This window comes from Zootermopsis nevadensis, unplaced genomic scaffold (genome assembly GCF_977971745.1).
Source record: "Zootermopsis nevadensis isolate Lab colony 2312 unplaced genomic scaffold, Znev_1.0 Znev_ptg000019l, whole genome shotgun sequence".
Lineage (NCBI taxonomy): Eukaryota > Metazoa > Arthropoda > Insecta > Blattodea > Termopsidae > Zootermopsis > Zootermopsis nevadensis.
In genome coordinates, this window is record NW_028259151.1 from 10,448,719 (window position 1) to 10,463,469 (window position 14,751).

Consider the following 14,751-nt stretch of genomic DNA (forward strand, 5'->3'; position numbering starts at 1 on the left):
CCAAGGGAACAGCTTTACAGATTATGTAACTGGCCGTCGTCAGAAACGTTCAGACTTCATCTCGATTCAATTGGCCAGCGGTCGTGGCAGATACTTGAACTCGGTAACGAACCTTCGGGTCACATAGAAGAAAGGCATCTGACTAGCTGAACGACTGTCAGCTTCTTAAGAAGGCTCTGAACCAGTTATTTAACGTTGATTGACATGCAAGGACCCGGATGCATCTAAACATGAAGATTCTCGTATTAAATTCTTTTTGTTAATGATGCTTTACAGAGTTTGACGGCAGCTTAGTTCTAACAGTCAATTACTGAGTGGCAACTTCGGCCTTCTGACACTCGAGACCCCGCCCTGGCATCTCCGAAACCCCCACTAACTCCCCAGCACTTGTCACTGAAATCCCATTACATCGAAACAGATTACTTTGACATAAAAATATGAGCGCGGCACTGGCGACAAGGAGAGGTTAAAGCCATCAGACACGAAACGACGACCTGGGTGTTGCAAATCTGCAATTGAAATTGCACGCGGTAAAGTCTCGGTATCCGATGTGACTATTGCTTCAGTTAAGTGCATCGTGGGGGGATAAGCAGAGTGCGTTTGAGGGGTGAAAGCAAGGGTATTTGGCAGGGAGGTCATATGATCGGCTTATGTAACGTGGTGGGATTCTGAGGGTTCAAGATGACTCACAATTCCATTTCTACCCCCCCTTACAGCTCTTCTGCGTATTTTTTAACACGCGCGCACGTCATAAACAACCCCTAAACACACCCCCTACCGCCTCAGTGTTTCATCACATGCTCTTATAAAAAGCTGGAAGACAAAAGCTTTCGATTCTCATGTGCAAGGTATATATGTCTCTGTCACATCAAATGGGCGATGTTTCCCCATTAGGCTCTCCCCTCTATTTCTTTCAGGCAGGAAGCAGCTACAGGCAAAGTGATTTCATGTTTGGTGTCTAGTTTGCAATGAGAATTATTCATAACAACGTTGTGCCGGGTACTCCACCTGACTGACACGCGGAAGACACTAATAATCTGGCGTACTGACGGCCCCAACAGGCTCTCAGAGTAATTGCGACGGCGGTTGCCCGGCGCCTTATCCAATCGCTGCAACAGCGCGCTTAATTTGGAAATGAAAAAGTACCGCCGACTTCCATCAGTCGGAGCCTCCGCCCCCACAACTGCTCACTTCGAATGAGAATCTTGCACGTGCTGCAAAATATCAAAACCCCCTTTTTCCGGAGATAAAATACAAAACTTTTGAAGGGGAGATTCACTGTTAAGCTTCAATGCAGCTCAAGATAATAAAATTAATGAGCTTGAAACAAACACAGAGAAGAAACGTGCTAGGCACTATCATGGACGTAACAAATGAATGCAAGAATCCGCTTGTACATTCCAACAGTGCTCTGATTGGTTGGAAGAATTACATTTTGTCAGCTGTTGAATGAACATGACGTTAGGCAGACAGGAATGCACAGAGCTCAGCCATTGGTACCTGAGCCTACCTCTTTTGAGATTGGGACTGCTACTGAAAAGTTTACAAAGAATAAATCGCCAGGTGTTGACCAAATCCCTGTACAAATGGTCAATACGTTCTGATATACACGTGACCCATCGGTATATGCCAGTGTTTCGGAGCAACATACAGTCTCCGTCTTCAGGGTTGAGTATGGCCTCCTCTGGACCACAATCTTTAAGGCGAAGACAGCAAGGACCTCTGAAACGTCGGTAAGCTTCTACCAGACTACACGGGGCAACAACCCAGAAGACAACCATCTTCATGGATGTGCATTATCACCATTTCTTTTAAACTTTGTGCTTTTAGATACGTGGAACTGTCAAAAGTATATTTAAATTAATGCAGCCCATGTCCCTTGCACTTACTACAAAACACATACCTCCACATATTAGGCTCCGACTACTGGCAAACATCCACCACATTTTCCAAACAAAATATTACATGCACGACTTAAACCAGATTTATTCTGTTTCCCATCTGAGAACCAGCTATTCAAATTAAGATCCGGAGTAAAAATGAGACCGCGCTGGACCTTTATAACGCGTGTCGTATATTAGCCTAGTCGGTGGTGGAGACAACTCTTCAAGATCTTCGGGCGTCGTACTCTCGAGAGATTGTTAACCTACTGAGCTGGCAGGGGTGTGAGAGAGGGATGCATTCAGATTGGCCGTCTTCCAGTCGCAGTCAATGCCAGGCTCTGTATCACCATCACCGTCAGTGACAGAGATGAAGCTTGAAGGGGAGCAGAGAAAGGAATGAGGCAGGAGAAAGACTCTCTTCTAAACAACGAAAAAGTACGGCCACAATGTTCAGTTATATACACCACGAATTCTGTCAGAATCTTATAATCAAGTCGGCTTTATAGAGACCCTGAAGACGGAATCTGAACCTGTTCCTGCGTCGTGCGTGGGTCAGGGGATTTGAAGGAGACGATGAAACACGCACACTTAGGCCTGCTTGATACTAACTGTAAGGAGCAAAGTCGTGCCTGAAAAGCTGACAGTCCACCAGCTAATTTATAAATTTCTCTCCTGAACATTTAAGAGACCGCCAGTTCAAGTCCCTGTCCACTTCACACCCTTAAAATTACACAATATATATTTAATTAATTATTCTTGTCCGTCTATTCACAATTTAAAATTTAAAATTAAGATAATTAAAATATCATGTGATGTTCCTTATCGATACATTCGATTTACATTTAGAACATCTTTTTCTTACGACATGTTTCGGTTCTTAAATTAACCATCTTCAGGTGTATAAAAATTAAAATTATATAAACTTAAAACTTAATCGTAATTTCTTTAATTTTTATACACCTGAAGATGGTTCATTTAAGAACCGAAACATGTCGTAAGAAAAAGATGTTCTAAATGTAAATCGAATGTATCGATAAGGAACATCACATGATATTTTAATTATCTTAATTTTAAATTTTAAATCGTGAATAGACGGATAAGATTAATTAATTAAAATATATATCTTCACAATATGACGCAACTATACCAACAATATTTCTTCAAAATCCATTTGAACACTGTCCTCCCACGCACATTTACGTTACCCAAGCAAATCCCTTCCCTTCACGTTTCCTCAGTGAAATTTTTTATGGACTGTGCCGTCAATCACAACCTCCTTAATTTCATCGCTCTATTAATATTAGGCGGCGGTACAAATTGTGGAGCTCCTCAGCACGTAATTAACTCCACTCTCTTCTTACTTCTCCCTTTTACCCATAAATAACCAACAGAAAACATGGCTTAAGTTAAGGTAGTATCTGTCGTCAGCATAATTGGTCTCCGGCCCGAGATCTGAACCCGGAACATTTCGAATGCGAAGTACGAGTGCTAACGACTCGACCGCTCCGCGACGTTTCGTAACTAACTGCTACGTTGCATCGTCTCTCATGAGATGAGGCAGGTAGAGCTCCCCACAGATCCTGCTACAGTATTTAAATGCCACGCCACAAAAGCTTTCCCCCTCTCTGCCGTTATTTTAAGGGCCGCTGGAGTACCTTCGGCCACCAAATCCCCGCCCTCACTTCGAAGTGCACACAATCACAAGTGCACTTCTCACGAACGTTCTCTTAACCTGCCCCAAACAAGAGGCAAGAATTAGCCGCTCATACCTGCCCTTGTCACTGCATAAAAATGAACCACCCGAGGAATATTGACTCAGACACTGGAATGTCTTGTCTGAGCAGGGAATCGATGGGAAAAGCCTAACGTCAAATGAAAGCGTAAAAGGAAATGAGTGTGTGTGTGGGGGGAGGGGGCCAGATGCATGATGACAAGAATGCGGAATGGTAGACATTATCGCAGAAAGTTGCTTGAAGTTGTAGTTCTTGAGTATAAACATGCAATGAATTATGCGCTATATACGATGTGCGATCGGAAAGTTTCAAGACTGTGTCAATAGAGGGCGAACCGGATGTAGTACGAGCTTCTGCCGCTAGGGGGTGCGGCCTACATTCATAGTGAATCAGTGTGCCAGCCGGCATCATCGAATTAGCATTACGGGCGTTTTGGTAGTGCATTACACCGACCCTCCTGCGATTTCGGAATGGCGTGTGCATCAAATTTTGCCAAAGACTCGCCAAAACGGCTACGGAAACCTATGAAATGCTAAAGCAAGCATTTGGGGAGTCCGCAATGGGTCGTGCACAAACTTTTGTGTGGCATTCACGTTTTAAAAATGGCCGAACCTCTGTCGATGATGACGAGCGTTCTGGACGACCATCTTCGAGCACAACGCCCGAAAATGTTACGAAGATTCGGCAGGCCATTCACGAAGATCGACGTCGTACCATCAACGACTTGTGCGACATTGTTGGGATAGGCTATGGGACCTGTCAGCTGATTCTAAAGGAAGAACTCTACATGCGACGCATCATGACAACGCGCCAGCGCACACCGCCCTCAAAGTTCGGCAGTTTTTGGCCTCAAACACCATGGCCGTCATCCCGCACCCTCCTTATTCGCCGTGTGACTTCTTCCTCTTCCCAAAGATGAAAATTCAGCTAAAGGGAAGGAGATTTGAGACGATAGAAGAGATTCAGGCAGAATCGCAGATGGTGCTTGACAGGCTGACAAAGAAAGATTTTCAGGGATGCTTCCAGGCTTGGCAGCGGCGCTGGGATCGTTGTGTTCACTCCCAGGGGAACTACTTCGAGGGTGATGGATGAATTTAATACCTGAGATAAGTGTACGGGTTTTTATAGGCGCAGTCTTGAAACTTTCCGATCGCACCTCGTAATGCGGCCGATTCTAGGTAGCAGGCTGTGAGGTGTGGAAATATAGTCTTTGGCATTCAGCGATGCTCGTTACATCACTGAATGATGCTTCGATAATTGAGCATGAAATAGGACAGGCTTCCACACCGAAGCAACAGACGATACGCGGTATCCAAATCCCTAGCCCGTGAAAATGACGGGTTGAAGGAAATGATCACTCTTAAAATTATTCTATCGTCCTTGTTTAAAAGAAGAAACCGCGACGTTTCGGAAACTGGTTCCGTGAAGGAGACAAGCTCTACCCAACAGAGTAGGTACCTCTCGCCCGAAGACGTATCGCTCGGTGGTGTAACATGTCGCCGAAGGATAATTTTAAAAGCGACATTGCTGTCGTTTGGGTGTGAACTGTTCTCATCGCAGTGATTCCTATTTCTATATGCGACATCTATAGTCTGTCGCTAATTGCCTGTGGCTCCGGCGTCAATCCTGCCTTGATAAACCAGAAACACGCGTCGACTTCGAAGCCTTGAACGAAGGCTGAAATGTTGGGTTTCCAATGAGAGCCGGTGGTTCAGTTTGGAACCTGGGATAATTTAATCTTTACTTGAAGGACACAGAAAGAGATTCTCATGAAAAAATTCTTATACAATTCCTTCCTGTTCATAAGAAACCGTTCTTCAAATTTGTTTTGCAACAGTCTTTCACTTTGGAGCACAGAATAATATTGGCGCAAAACGATCACCATGGTTCAGACCGTAATTTTACCCTCAAACGCATTAAAAGAACACTCGTGAACAAATTCCATGGAACTGAGTACGCACTTTTTGAGAACTTTGTATTCACTCAGCTTGTCGATAAATTCCCCGAATGTTATGGAATTTCACGGTTCGTTACCGCCTCCGGCTTCGGACTCATTTTGAGCCAGAGAAATCCACCCTATTGCTTCAAGATCCATTTTAATATTATCCTCCTATCTATGCGTCGGCATACCATGTGGTCCCCCTCTTCAGTTTATAATAATAGGCTAATGTAAACTTCAAGTTGCATATATTAACGTTACAGACAATGTTTCTTTTATTTATTTTACAGAGAATCTGTGAAATTACGCCAAGTCACAGATGGCACACATTTCATTCAACTCATCTACGGAGCGGACAATGAAATACGAGACTGTGAATTCCTACGTCAGAAGAAAATAGTGCGACACTTCCTCGAGAGTTTCCGCAAAGATATTCAACGCGCAGTGATACCAAGCGGCGGTGAAAATTATTACAGTGAGGACGCCGAAGATGGGCAGTCGTTTCGTAACGTGACGTTCCAAATCTTGGACCGCGGCTTCCCATTGCCGTCAGACATTTCGGAGTGGCTGAATTTCGAGAAATTGAAACAGCAGTGCGAAAAGATCCATCGCGAGATGAAGAAACTCCTGAGGCACAAAGATCACGGGACGGAAGCACAGAAGAGGCACGCCAACAACAACTTAGAAAGGTTTGTTCTAATTGTAGATGTCGCCTTTAACTAACTAACTAACTAGATGGCCTACGGAACCCGAAGGTTCATCACCGAATTAACCAAAGCCCTCCACCGGACCCTGTCCTGGGCCAACAAAATCCAGTCTCCTTCAACTCCTATCTCCCATAGATCCCGCCTGAGATTATCCTCCCATCTACGTCTAGGTCTCCCCAGCGGTCTCTTCCCTTCAGGTTTCCCAAATAGTGGACCCAACCAATCAGATGGCTTACCGAACCCGAAGGTTCATCACCGAATTAACCAAAGCCCTCCACCGGACCCTGTCCTGGGCCAACAAAATCCAGTCTCCTTCAACTCCTATCTCCCATAGATCCCGCCTGACATTATCCTCCCATCTACGTCTAGGTCTCTCCAGAGGTCTCTTCCCCTCAGGCTTCCCAAATAGTGGACCCAACCAACCAGATGGCTTAAGGAACCCGAAGGTTCATCACCGAATTAACCAAAGCCCTCCACCGGACCCTGTCCTGGGCCAACAAAATCCAGTTTCCTTCAAACATTTAAATCTACAGACATTTTATTATCCTAAACTGACTGAAAAATCGGTGATAGGAACTCCAGTAGTCCCACAAGATACCTCCATAACTAAATTACCGTGATAATACTTTAATTGAACGTTGTTCGTGTCAAAAATGGCATCAACGCTCAGTAGACTCGTTACAATAAGGAAAAAGTGTAAGGCGTATGCCTATCGATAATCAAGGAAAAGGCTATTTTATATGAAAAAGTGGATTTATTTACATATGACCTCTAATATAACAAGTTCTAATAGACTCCAAGGCTTTAAGTACAAGCTTCATTTGTAATTTCAAGAAACGACTTCCTGTGAGCACGCCTAAGTATGAGAGAGCTGAACGTAATTTGCTTTTATAAGATTTAGTAACGAGAGGATCCTGAAAGACACAGATCTAAGCAGTTCTAAGGATATAAACGTTAATAGTCCATCCGATACGATAAAATGTTCACATTTGTTAAATTCAGAGAGTAGCGTGTGATGGTAATTTTTATAGACAGTTCACACAGACTGTAAGGACCAGATTGCCCAAATTTGAATTTATCAACAAAAATCGAATCATTTCGTGTTTCTCTCAAGCGTTTGAATTCAAGAATAATCTTCAATGTATGTGTATTTAGAATGCCTTATGATTTTCATGCATCGTTGTATCATCTGCAACGGTTGTGTGTCTAGGTACAGGTAATGATGACCAAATCTGAAAGGGTCCATTTCATAAAGAGTGGCATCACCGAGTTTAGCAGAACTTTGTTGTCGGTGCGTTCACAACGAGGTTGCAAAAACGCGCGTATTTATTCCGTCATGTCTGTCTGCCTGTTCGAGAACCCCAGAACGGATTCTTACGAAATTTGATATACTCGGGAATTCTGCTGACATTTTTCGACAGATCCAGATTCTGGTTAACATCGGGCAGCGATACCAGACATTTCGAGTGAAGATTTTCATGTATTTCTTTGTGTGCGTTTCTAGCGTAATTCAGTAAATATTTATCGGGATGAAAAATGTTCTAAATGAAGGTCGCATAGAAACATTAAACATACTACATATTTCATGGTCTTTTCCGCAAGTCTTAACGGTTATCTAAATATACAAACACAAATAATGTTTTGCTGTGTCCCGTCACTCAATTCCAGTGTCACTGGATTTGTTGTGATAAGTTAAACTGGAGGACCTTGTTTATCATCCCGCCTCTTTTACGTCATTTGTAAGAGAGTAAAAAGTTACCACTCGCGAATTGAAAATAAATAGACAGAACTGTGAACGCGTCAGAACTGTTACGATGCAAGTACATTTCCTAACTCGATATTGATGAGAACGCCTGAAAAACCAGTGTTTCACCTGAAAGTCTGCAAACAAGAAATCCATAAAAATCGCAATTCTTATCATCCGATAGGATCCACTAATTTTGGGTCCGGAGTTTCGTAACTATTCATTGAACTGAGTAAAAATCTAAATTATTTCACTGTGACGTAAACATTTGCTAGCTTGAGGTTTCGTAGAATAAGTTAACAGCGCAAATTTTGCAAATGGAGTCTTTCACTGAACTCGACAGATGCGTCTATACAAAGGTCTCAGAGCTTACGAACATTGAAAACAAGGAACGCGGATTTTTTTTTTACCAGAAATAAACTGCTTTTGGACTGTTTCAGTCCACCGAGAATATCTGTGCTGCACCCACCACCCTCTACTCATTTGCCCGAATTTATAACTTGTGTTGGGCAAGGCCGTGGTCTAGGCAACACGGAGTTTTCCTCCGTGGCATCCCAACAATTACTCCATTCACACACAGAAGAAGGCAATGGCAAACCACTTCTGGATCATCTGCCAAGAACGTATATGAACAGGTCCCAGTCCGAGAAAAGGATGGAAGGATCCCGTTCATATGGACCTGTCGTCAGACAGAACACTAAATAATAATAAGATGAGGTGGTCTAGCTGTTAGAACGCTGGCCTTGTAATCCTGGGGTCTCGGGTTCGATTTCCGGCGGTGCCCGAATTTATAACTTCTGTTGGGCAAGGCCGTGGTCTAGGCAACACGGAGTTTTCCTCCGTGGCATCCCAACAATTACTTCATTCACACACAGAAGAAGGCAATGGCAAACCACTTCTGGATCATCTGCCAAGAACGTATATGAACAGGTCCCAGTCCGAGAAAAGGATGGAAGGATCCTGTTCATATGGACCTGTCGTCAGACAGAACACTAAATAATAATAATAAGGCTGACCCACAGCCGTACCCAAAACAGCTTAAAGGCTGGACAACGTTTAGACTTTATATACGGGAAGTGTTTATTTGAAAATTCCATTGACTGTTTCGTCATTAAATGGTCATGAGATTAGGAAATACATTTCATTACCTTCTCTACATAAAACCCATTTAACACTAACAAATTACTTCCTTTCACTTTTGTGACGAGAAACTTCGTGGAATGCAAATGTTACTAGGAAGTTCATTATATCCTCCTCTGGCATTAAGATTGTAAATAAATTATAAATTAATGAAGCTGGGTGTTTACCACCAGTTTTCTTTGGCTTTCAATGCAGGTTTTTAAATTACGTGTCCTCAATCTGTTAAGAAACACGGGCTTGTTAACGCAATGCATTTCCTGCTTATGAAGCTCGTATATTTGCTCAGTTGGACATGCTCTCAGCTTTTCAGTTCCTCTTACTAACATTATCCATGCAGAGGGGTTCAGATGATAAATATTTACGGAATGAAGTCATCATCGCTCTGGACAGATTGTTCCTGCATTCGATCGGAATGCTCAGCATCCAGTGATCAACCGCTCAAAGAATGCAAAGGAATGAGAATTAATTGGTCTAGGAACAAAATTTTAAAACAGCGTCTTGCCGTATGTGACCGGTTAACATTGCATAGCGTCTTTTTGTAACAAAAATTGCATTTAATAAGATGTTTATTTTCTTTAAATATTAATCATCAAAGTACGTTATTTGTTGACAGCATGTTTAACTGAAGGAAATATTTTAAATTTTCAGTCAGTTTAAGAAAAACGCAAGACAATTTTTGGGTACTTGTCATAATTTCGGTACCATTACTTATCTATTACACCAGTTAAGTTTATCTGTCATCCTACTTAAAAGGATTACACAAATTAAGCAGCCAGCAATACTTGGTATTAAAATTTGTCACATTTCACTAATATTTTCATAAACAAAATTATGCAGCATTAGTGTATTTAGTGTAGTTTTGATGTTGAATAAGTGCACAAAATGTAACTGGCGTTAGGAAAGCTGAAGGTGTCAATCTACATGTTCTGAATGTAAGAAGTATGGATGCGATGGAACGCCTCTCTCCTAGAATCGAACCCTGGTACTGAGTGAAGTGGGGCTGTTGGCTATTCTGTGTACCTGTCTGCGTCCTGCATGTCCGAGTACACACAGTGGTTCAAATACGAGGTGCGATCGGAAGGTTTCCAGACTGCGCGTATAAAAACCCGTACACTTATCTCAGGTATTAAATTCATCCATCACCCTCGAAGTAGTTCCCCTGGGAGTGAACACAACGATCCCAGCGCCGCTGCCAAGCCTGGAAGCATCCCTGGAAATCTTTCTTTGTCAGCCTGTCAAGCACCATCTGCGATTCTGCCTGAATCTCTTGCCAAAAACTCGCCAAAACGGCTACGGAAACCTATGAAATGCTAAAGCAAGCATTTGGGGAGTCCGCAATGGGTCGTGCACAAACTTTTGTGTGGCATTCACGTTTTAAAAATGGCCGAACCTCTGTCGATGATGACGAGCGTTCTGGACGACCATCTTCGAGCACAACGCCCGAAAATGTTACGAAGATTCGGCAGGCCATTCACGAAGATCGACGTCGTACCATCAACGACTTGTGCGACATTGTTGGGATAGGCTATGGGACCTGTCAGCTGATTCTAAAGGAAGAACTCCACATGCGACGCATCATGACAACGCGCCAGCGCACACCGCCGTCAAAGTTCGGCAGTTTTTGGCCTCAAACACAATGGCCGTCATCCCGCACCCTCCTTATTCGCCGTGTGACTTCTTCCTCTTCCCAAAGATGAAAATTCAGCTAAAGGGAAGGAGATTTGAGACGATAGAAGAGATTCAGGCAGAATCGCAGATGGTGCTTGACAGGCTGACAAAGAAAGATTTCCAGGGATGCTTCCAGGCTTGGCAGCGGAGCTGGGATCGTTGTGTTCACTCCCAGGGGAACTACTTCGAGGGTGATGGATGAATTTAATACCTGAGATAAGTGTACGGGTTTTTATAGGCGCAGTCTAGAAACTTTCCGATCGCACCTCGTATGACGTGAATTTTTATTCGTCTGACCATTGTACAAAACAGAATTCAAAATGAAACCTCATGACCGGTAACAAAAATGTGTTAGTAGAATTGGATTCTGGGAAATAAGTTATTATGGTATACCTGGGAGAGGTCTCAGTCCACGTGGAATGCGGTGTCGATATCGAAGACCTTTATATCGATACTAACTATGTCGATCCTCGCAAGGGGGTACAAACGGCCGGAGCATGAGACTCATCATCTCTGTCTTTCCGAGGTGTAAATATTTAAGTTTTTTAAAACTTCCGAATGACAATGTTTAATGGACAGGCGAATGAATAATCACTACAACTTCCAACACTTTCTCTGTGTATATTTGCACACTTGTTGTATGTAAACGTTCTTTCTCTGTATTTGAACTGTAAACATCTCTCCAGCTCCTACTGGAAAATGAGATATGCAACTGTTTCGTGCATCTTCTGTACGCTGTTCTGGAGCACCCAGTACAAGTTTAATCCGAAAATCCAGGTTTTATAACGATGAAGTGACAGCTTCATGTATTCATATACAAATGTTATCGTTATAAGAGGACCCGCTGTGTCCTCCGGTTATAGTGTGTCGGCCATTTTGTTAAACTCGGTGATTCCAAAGTGGCTGACCCCTGACTTGCCCCCCGAATAACCAGCGGTTGGCGTCATTTTACTCTCTTCTTCCTGGGCACTCCATTTCAGCGAAACAATTGAGAACACGATTCTCTGACTTGTTTATTGTTCATGAACATGCAACTGGTGGCCAATATGTTTTGTTTTTTTTAGATCAAGGACTGGAATCTACAGATTAGATTCAGCTATAAATAAAATAGACACTTTTGTCGTGTTCTGATCTGTCATGAGATTTGTAGAAGGAAAGAAACCCTCGTCCTTAAGCTACATAAAAAGATCCAGACCTTGCTTTGTGCATATTGGCCACCCATGGCTTTAAAATGGCGTAGTGCATGCGGTCTGCTGTTTGTTTCGGCCGTGACAGCTTTCCATCTGCGCGAAATTATTCTCAGGAAGCTTAAGGGACCGCTTCTCGACGGAAAATAATCCCCTCGACATCACCGACGCTGCTATTGGCCTATGGAACTTTTCCTGTAATGCCACCGACTTCTTTGTAAGTCACTTCGCCCAGAAGACCGCCTTCCCTCGTCCCTGTCACCACGTGGACCGCCTGACTTTTGCTCTGAGGTCGGAGACAGGCGTCGTCTTTCAATCGTTGTAGTACGTTTACTGGAAGGCGGGTAAGCCAGAAGTGACTGATTCTACATTTGAAATGTTCACGTCGATAAAAATGTGGATTGCGGTCTTATGGGTTGTGACGCCGTGTAGTCTCGTAGATAATCATCAATGTTACCGAGGAACATGTCGCCTTCATCTTCATGCGAAACATTTTTAATCATCTACCAGAATACGCGGCGGCGTCACAACCCATAAGACCACAACCCACAGCGGTTCCATCGGCGTACGGCTGTAGATACGCGACGTTTCAGGACTTACCCTACTCCCGTCTTCTGGTGTTTTTATTCTATTCATTTAGTATATAGCGTAGTGACCTGGTACTGAAATTCCCCGGGTTCGATTCCAACTGCTGCTAGTGATCTTAGAATGCACAAATGAAAGACCCCGGTCCGTAACATGACAACCAGTCACCGGAAGCCTGAAATACAATCACCACCAGAAGTGTCTTGTGGCCGAAATCGAATACTCAGGCAAAAGACAGTTCCGAACATAGCTTTGGCACGATAAATATTTGAATTTTCTTGCCTAATCTGCGTTAGGTGTTTTAGCGTTTGGCATCGAGGCGTTCAATTGTTTGTTTTTTTATTCTTACAACGAGATCGAAGGAAAATTTGGTTTCTTTCACAAGTTGCTGGTCAACTCTTTTACAATGTAGTTTCCTTTTTTCGGAAATCCCGAAATTACCCTATCCTTAGTTTTGCTACTACTGTAAAGGCACGGGGAAGGGGGAGTCATTTTCTGAATATTCTTATAATCAGTCTCAATATCTCATTTTTATCAAAAAACCGCCATTGACAGTAGGGCTGGAGTTCAGGATCTTGATAAAAAGTATTTTCGGGTTTGGATTTTTCTTTCTTCTAAATCTTGTTCTATTCCCTTGTACCAGAGCGTAATGTTGAAGATGTGGAACGCACAGTTTCCTCATCCACTGTCATATTTTGTTCTGTTTTATGTTTGTCTTGTCAGACTAAAATATCAGTGTTGTGAATTGTAAATGTTGAGGCGTTCAGTTTTGAGTTTCATTCTGGACAATAATCTCCCGATGCACAAAACATTAGCATTGAGATATGCATGATCGGTCCATTTCCCGACCTTACTCAGGGCGGAATCCAAAATAATGCTCATTGTCTCTCAAGGAAGTCCTTCTGAGCTGCGTTCAGTAAAACCAACATCCCGTTCTCTTTCGGTCGCTGCTGAGGAAGTCAAAAGAATAATCCATCGTAAGGGTGCACCTCGCATGCATAAATTACAACATATTTCAACTCAGAAAATTATATAGGCCGATCTGTAAAATAAGGGTCTTTGTGTTATCAGCATTTTCTAACTGGAAGAAATGAGGACAGAGTCTTAATCCTTGTAACCTGAACAGACTGGGAAATAATTCCGCGATTTATGTTCCGAGACCTTGCATTTTACAGTCACAGAAATTCAATACCGTTTAAAAGCACCTGGAAACCAATATTCAAACCAAATTAAATAAATGTCTGAAATCGCAGATAATTACGTCACGAACCCTTCTGCAGCATGCACGTTGACGGTCATCGAAGCAGGATTAGTCGTGTTGTTAAACCTCCACACGAATACACAGAAATGTCCCTGACGCACGACCCACAATAAACCCCTGATCCTTTACGGCATTACAGGACAAAGCGTGCTCTCGCGGACGTATTTATAGTACCTGGAACGAAATGGTGCGGCCACAAACATCTCGCGGACGAGTACCTGCACCTCGGCGGATTGTCCAGCTTGGATCGTTGCTGCCGGAGCCATGATTTCTGTCCTCACTCGATCTCCGGGTTCTCCTCCAAGTACCACTTGTTCAACTACCGTCCCTTCGCAGTCAGCCACTGTCACTGCGATCGAAGGTACCAACACCGTCCACGCGGTTACCTCAAGCTTCCTGTGCAGCGCGCGACTGAGACAACGGATCTCCCACAGACGTCGTTCAGTCTGGGATAAGTTATCGGGGATGAGGGGCACCGGGAGAGATAAGTGTGCTTGTGATCCACTTTGTTACTGGACAGAGACGTATCTCTTTTGTTTCTTTCAATTTTTTTGCGATTTAACACGGAGAATTGTATTTCTTCCTTTGCTATGGACGCAGGTAAACGGACACGATTTCTTATCGGCTGTTATCTGACACCCACGCATTTCTTCGTCCAGTCGTAACTTTAAAGTAGCTTTAAATAATTGTCTGAAAGAGTAAACAGAGTGACCTTTTGGAATCCCCGAAGTGAGAATGCTGTCGGTAATTATTTAACGGGATAAAACGACGTTTAGTGACAGCTACGTATTTTATTCTGAATTTAAAAAAAGTATATTTTCTGAGCTACTTTTTGGCTCTTTGGTTGAAGGTTTATCTAAAATGTTAATCGATCGCCGTTTCTAATAACTTGAAATCACGTTAT

At 43.1% G+C, this 14,751-nt stretch overlaps 2 protein-coding genes across 4 annotated transcripts in view; one reads left to right on the top strand and one right to left on the bottom strand.

Moving 5' to 3' along the window:
• LOC110841213 (uncharacterized) overlaps positions 1–14,751 on the bottom strand; it is a 94,986-nt gene that overhangs the window by 39,667 nt on the left and 40,568 nt on the right. The gene's annotated exons all lie outside the window — the stretch shown is intronic.
• LOC110841215 (uncharacterized) overlaps positions 1–14,751 on the top strand; it is a 58,287-nt gene that overhangs the window by 4,436 nt on the left and 39,100 nt on the right. For 2 of the 3 annotated variants that reach the window (XM_087351297.1, XM_087351296.1), the window contains exons 2-3: positions 5,846–6,244; positions 13,987–14,208. In XM_087351297.1, coding sequence (XP_087207423.1) covers positions 5,846–6,244; positions 13,987–14,208 — 621 coding nt within the window. The remainder of the gene's footprint in view (positions 1–5,845; positions 6,245–13,986; positions 14,209–14,751) is intronic. The other variant, XM_022086528.2, reaches the window with a different exon arrangement.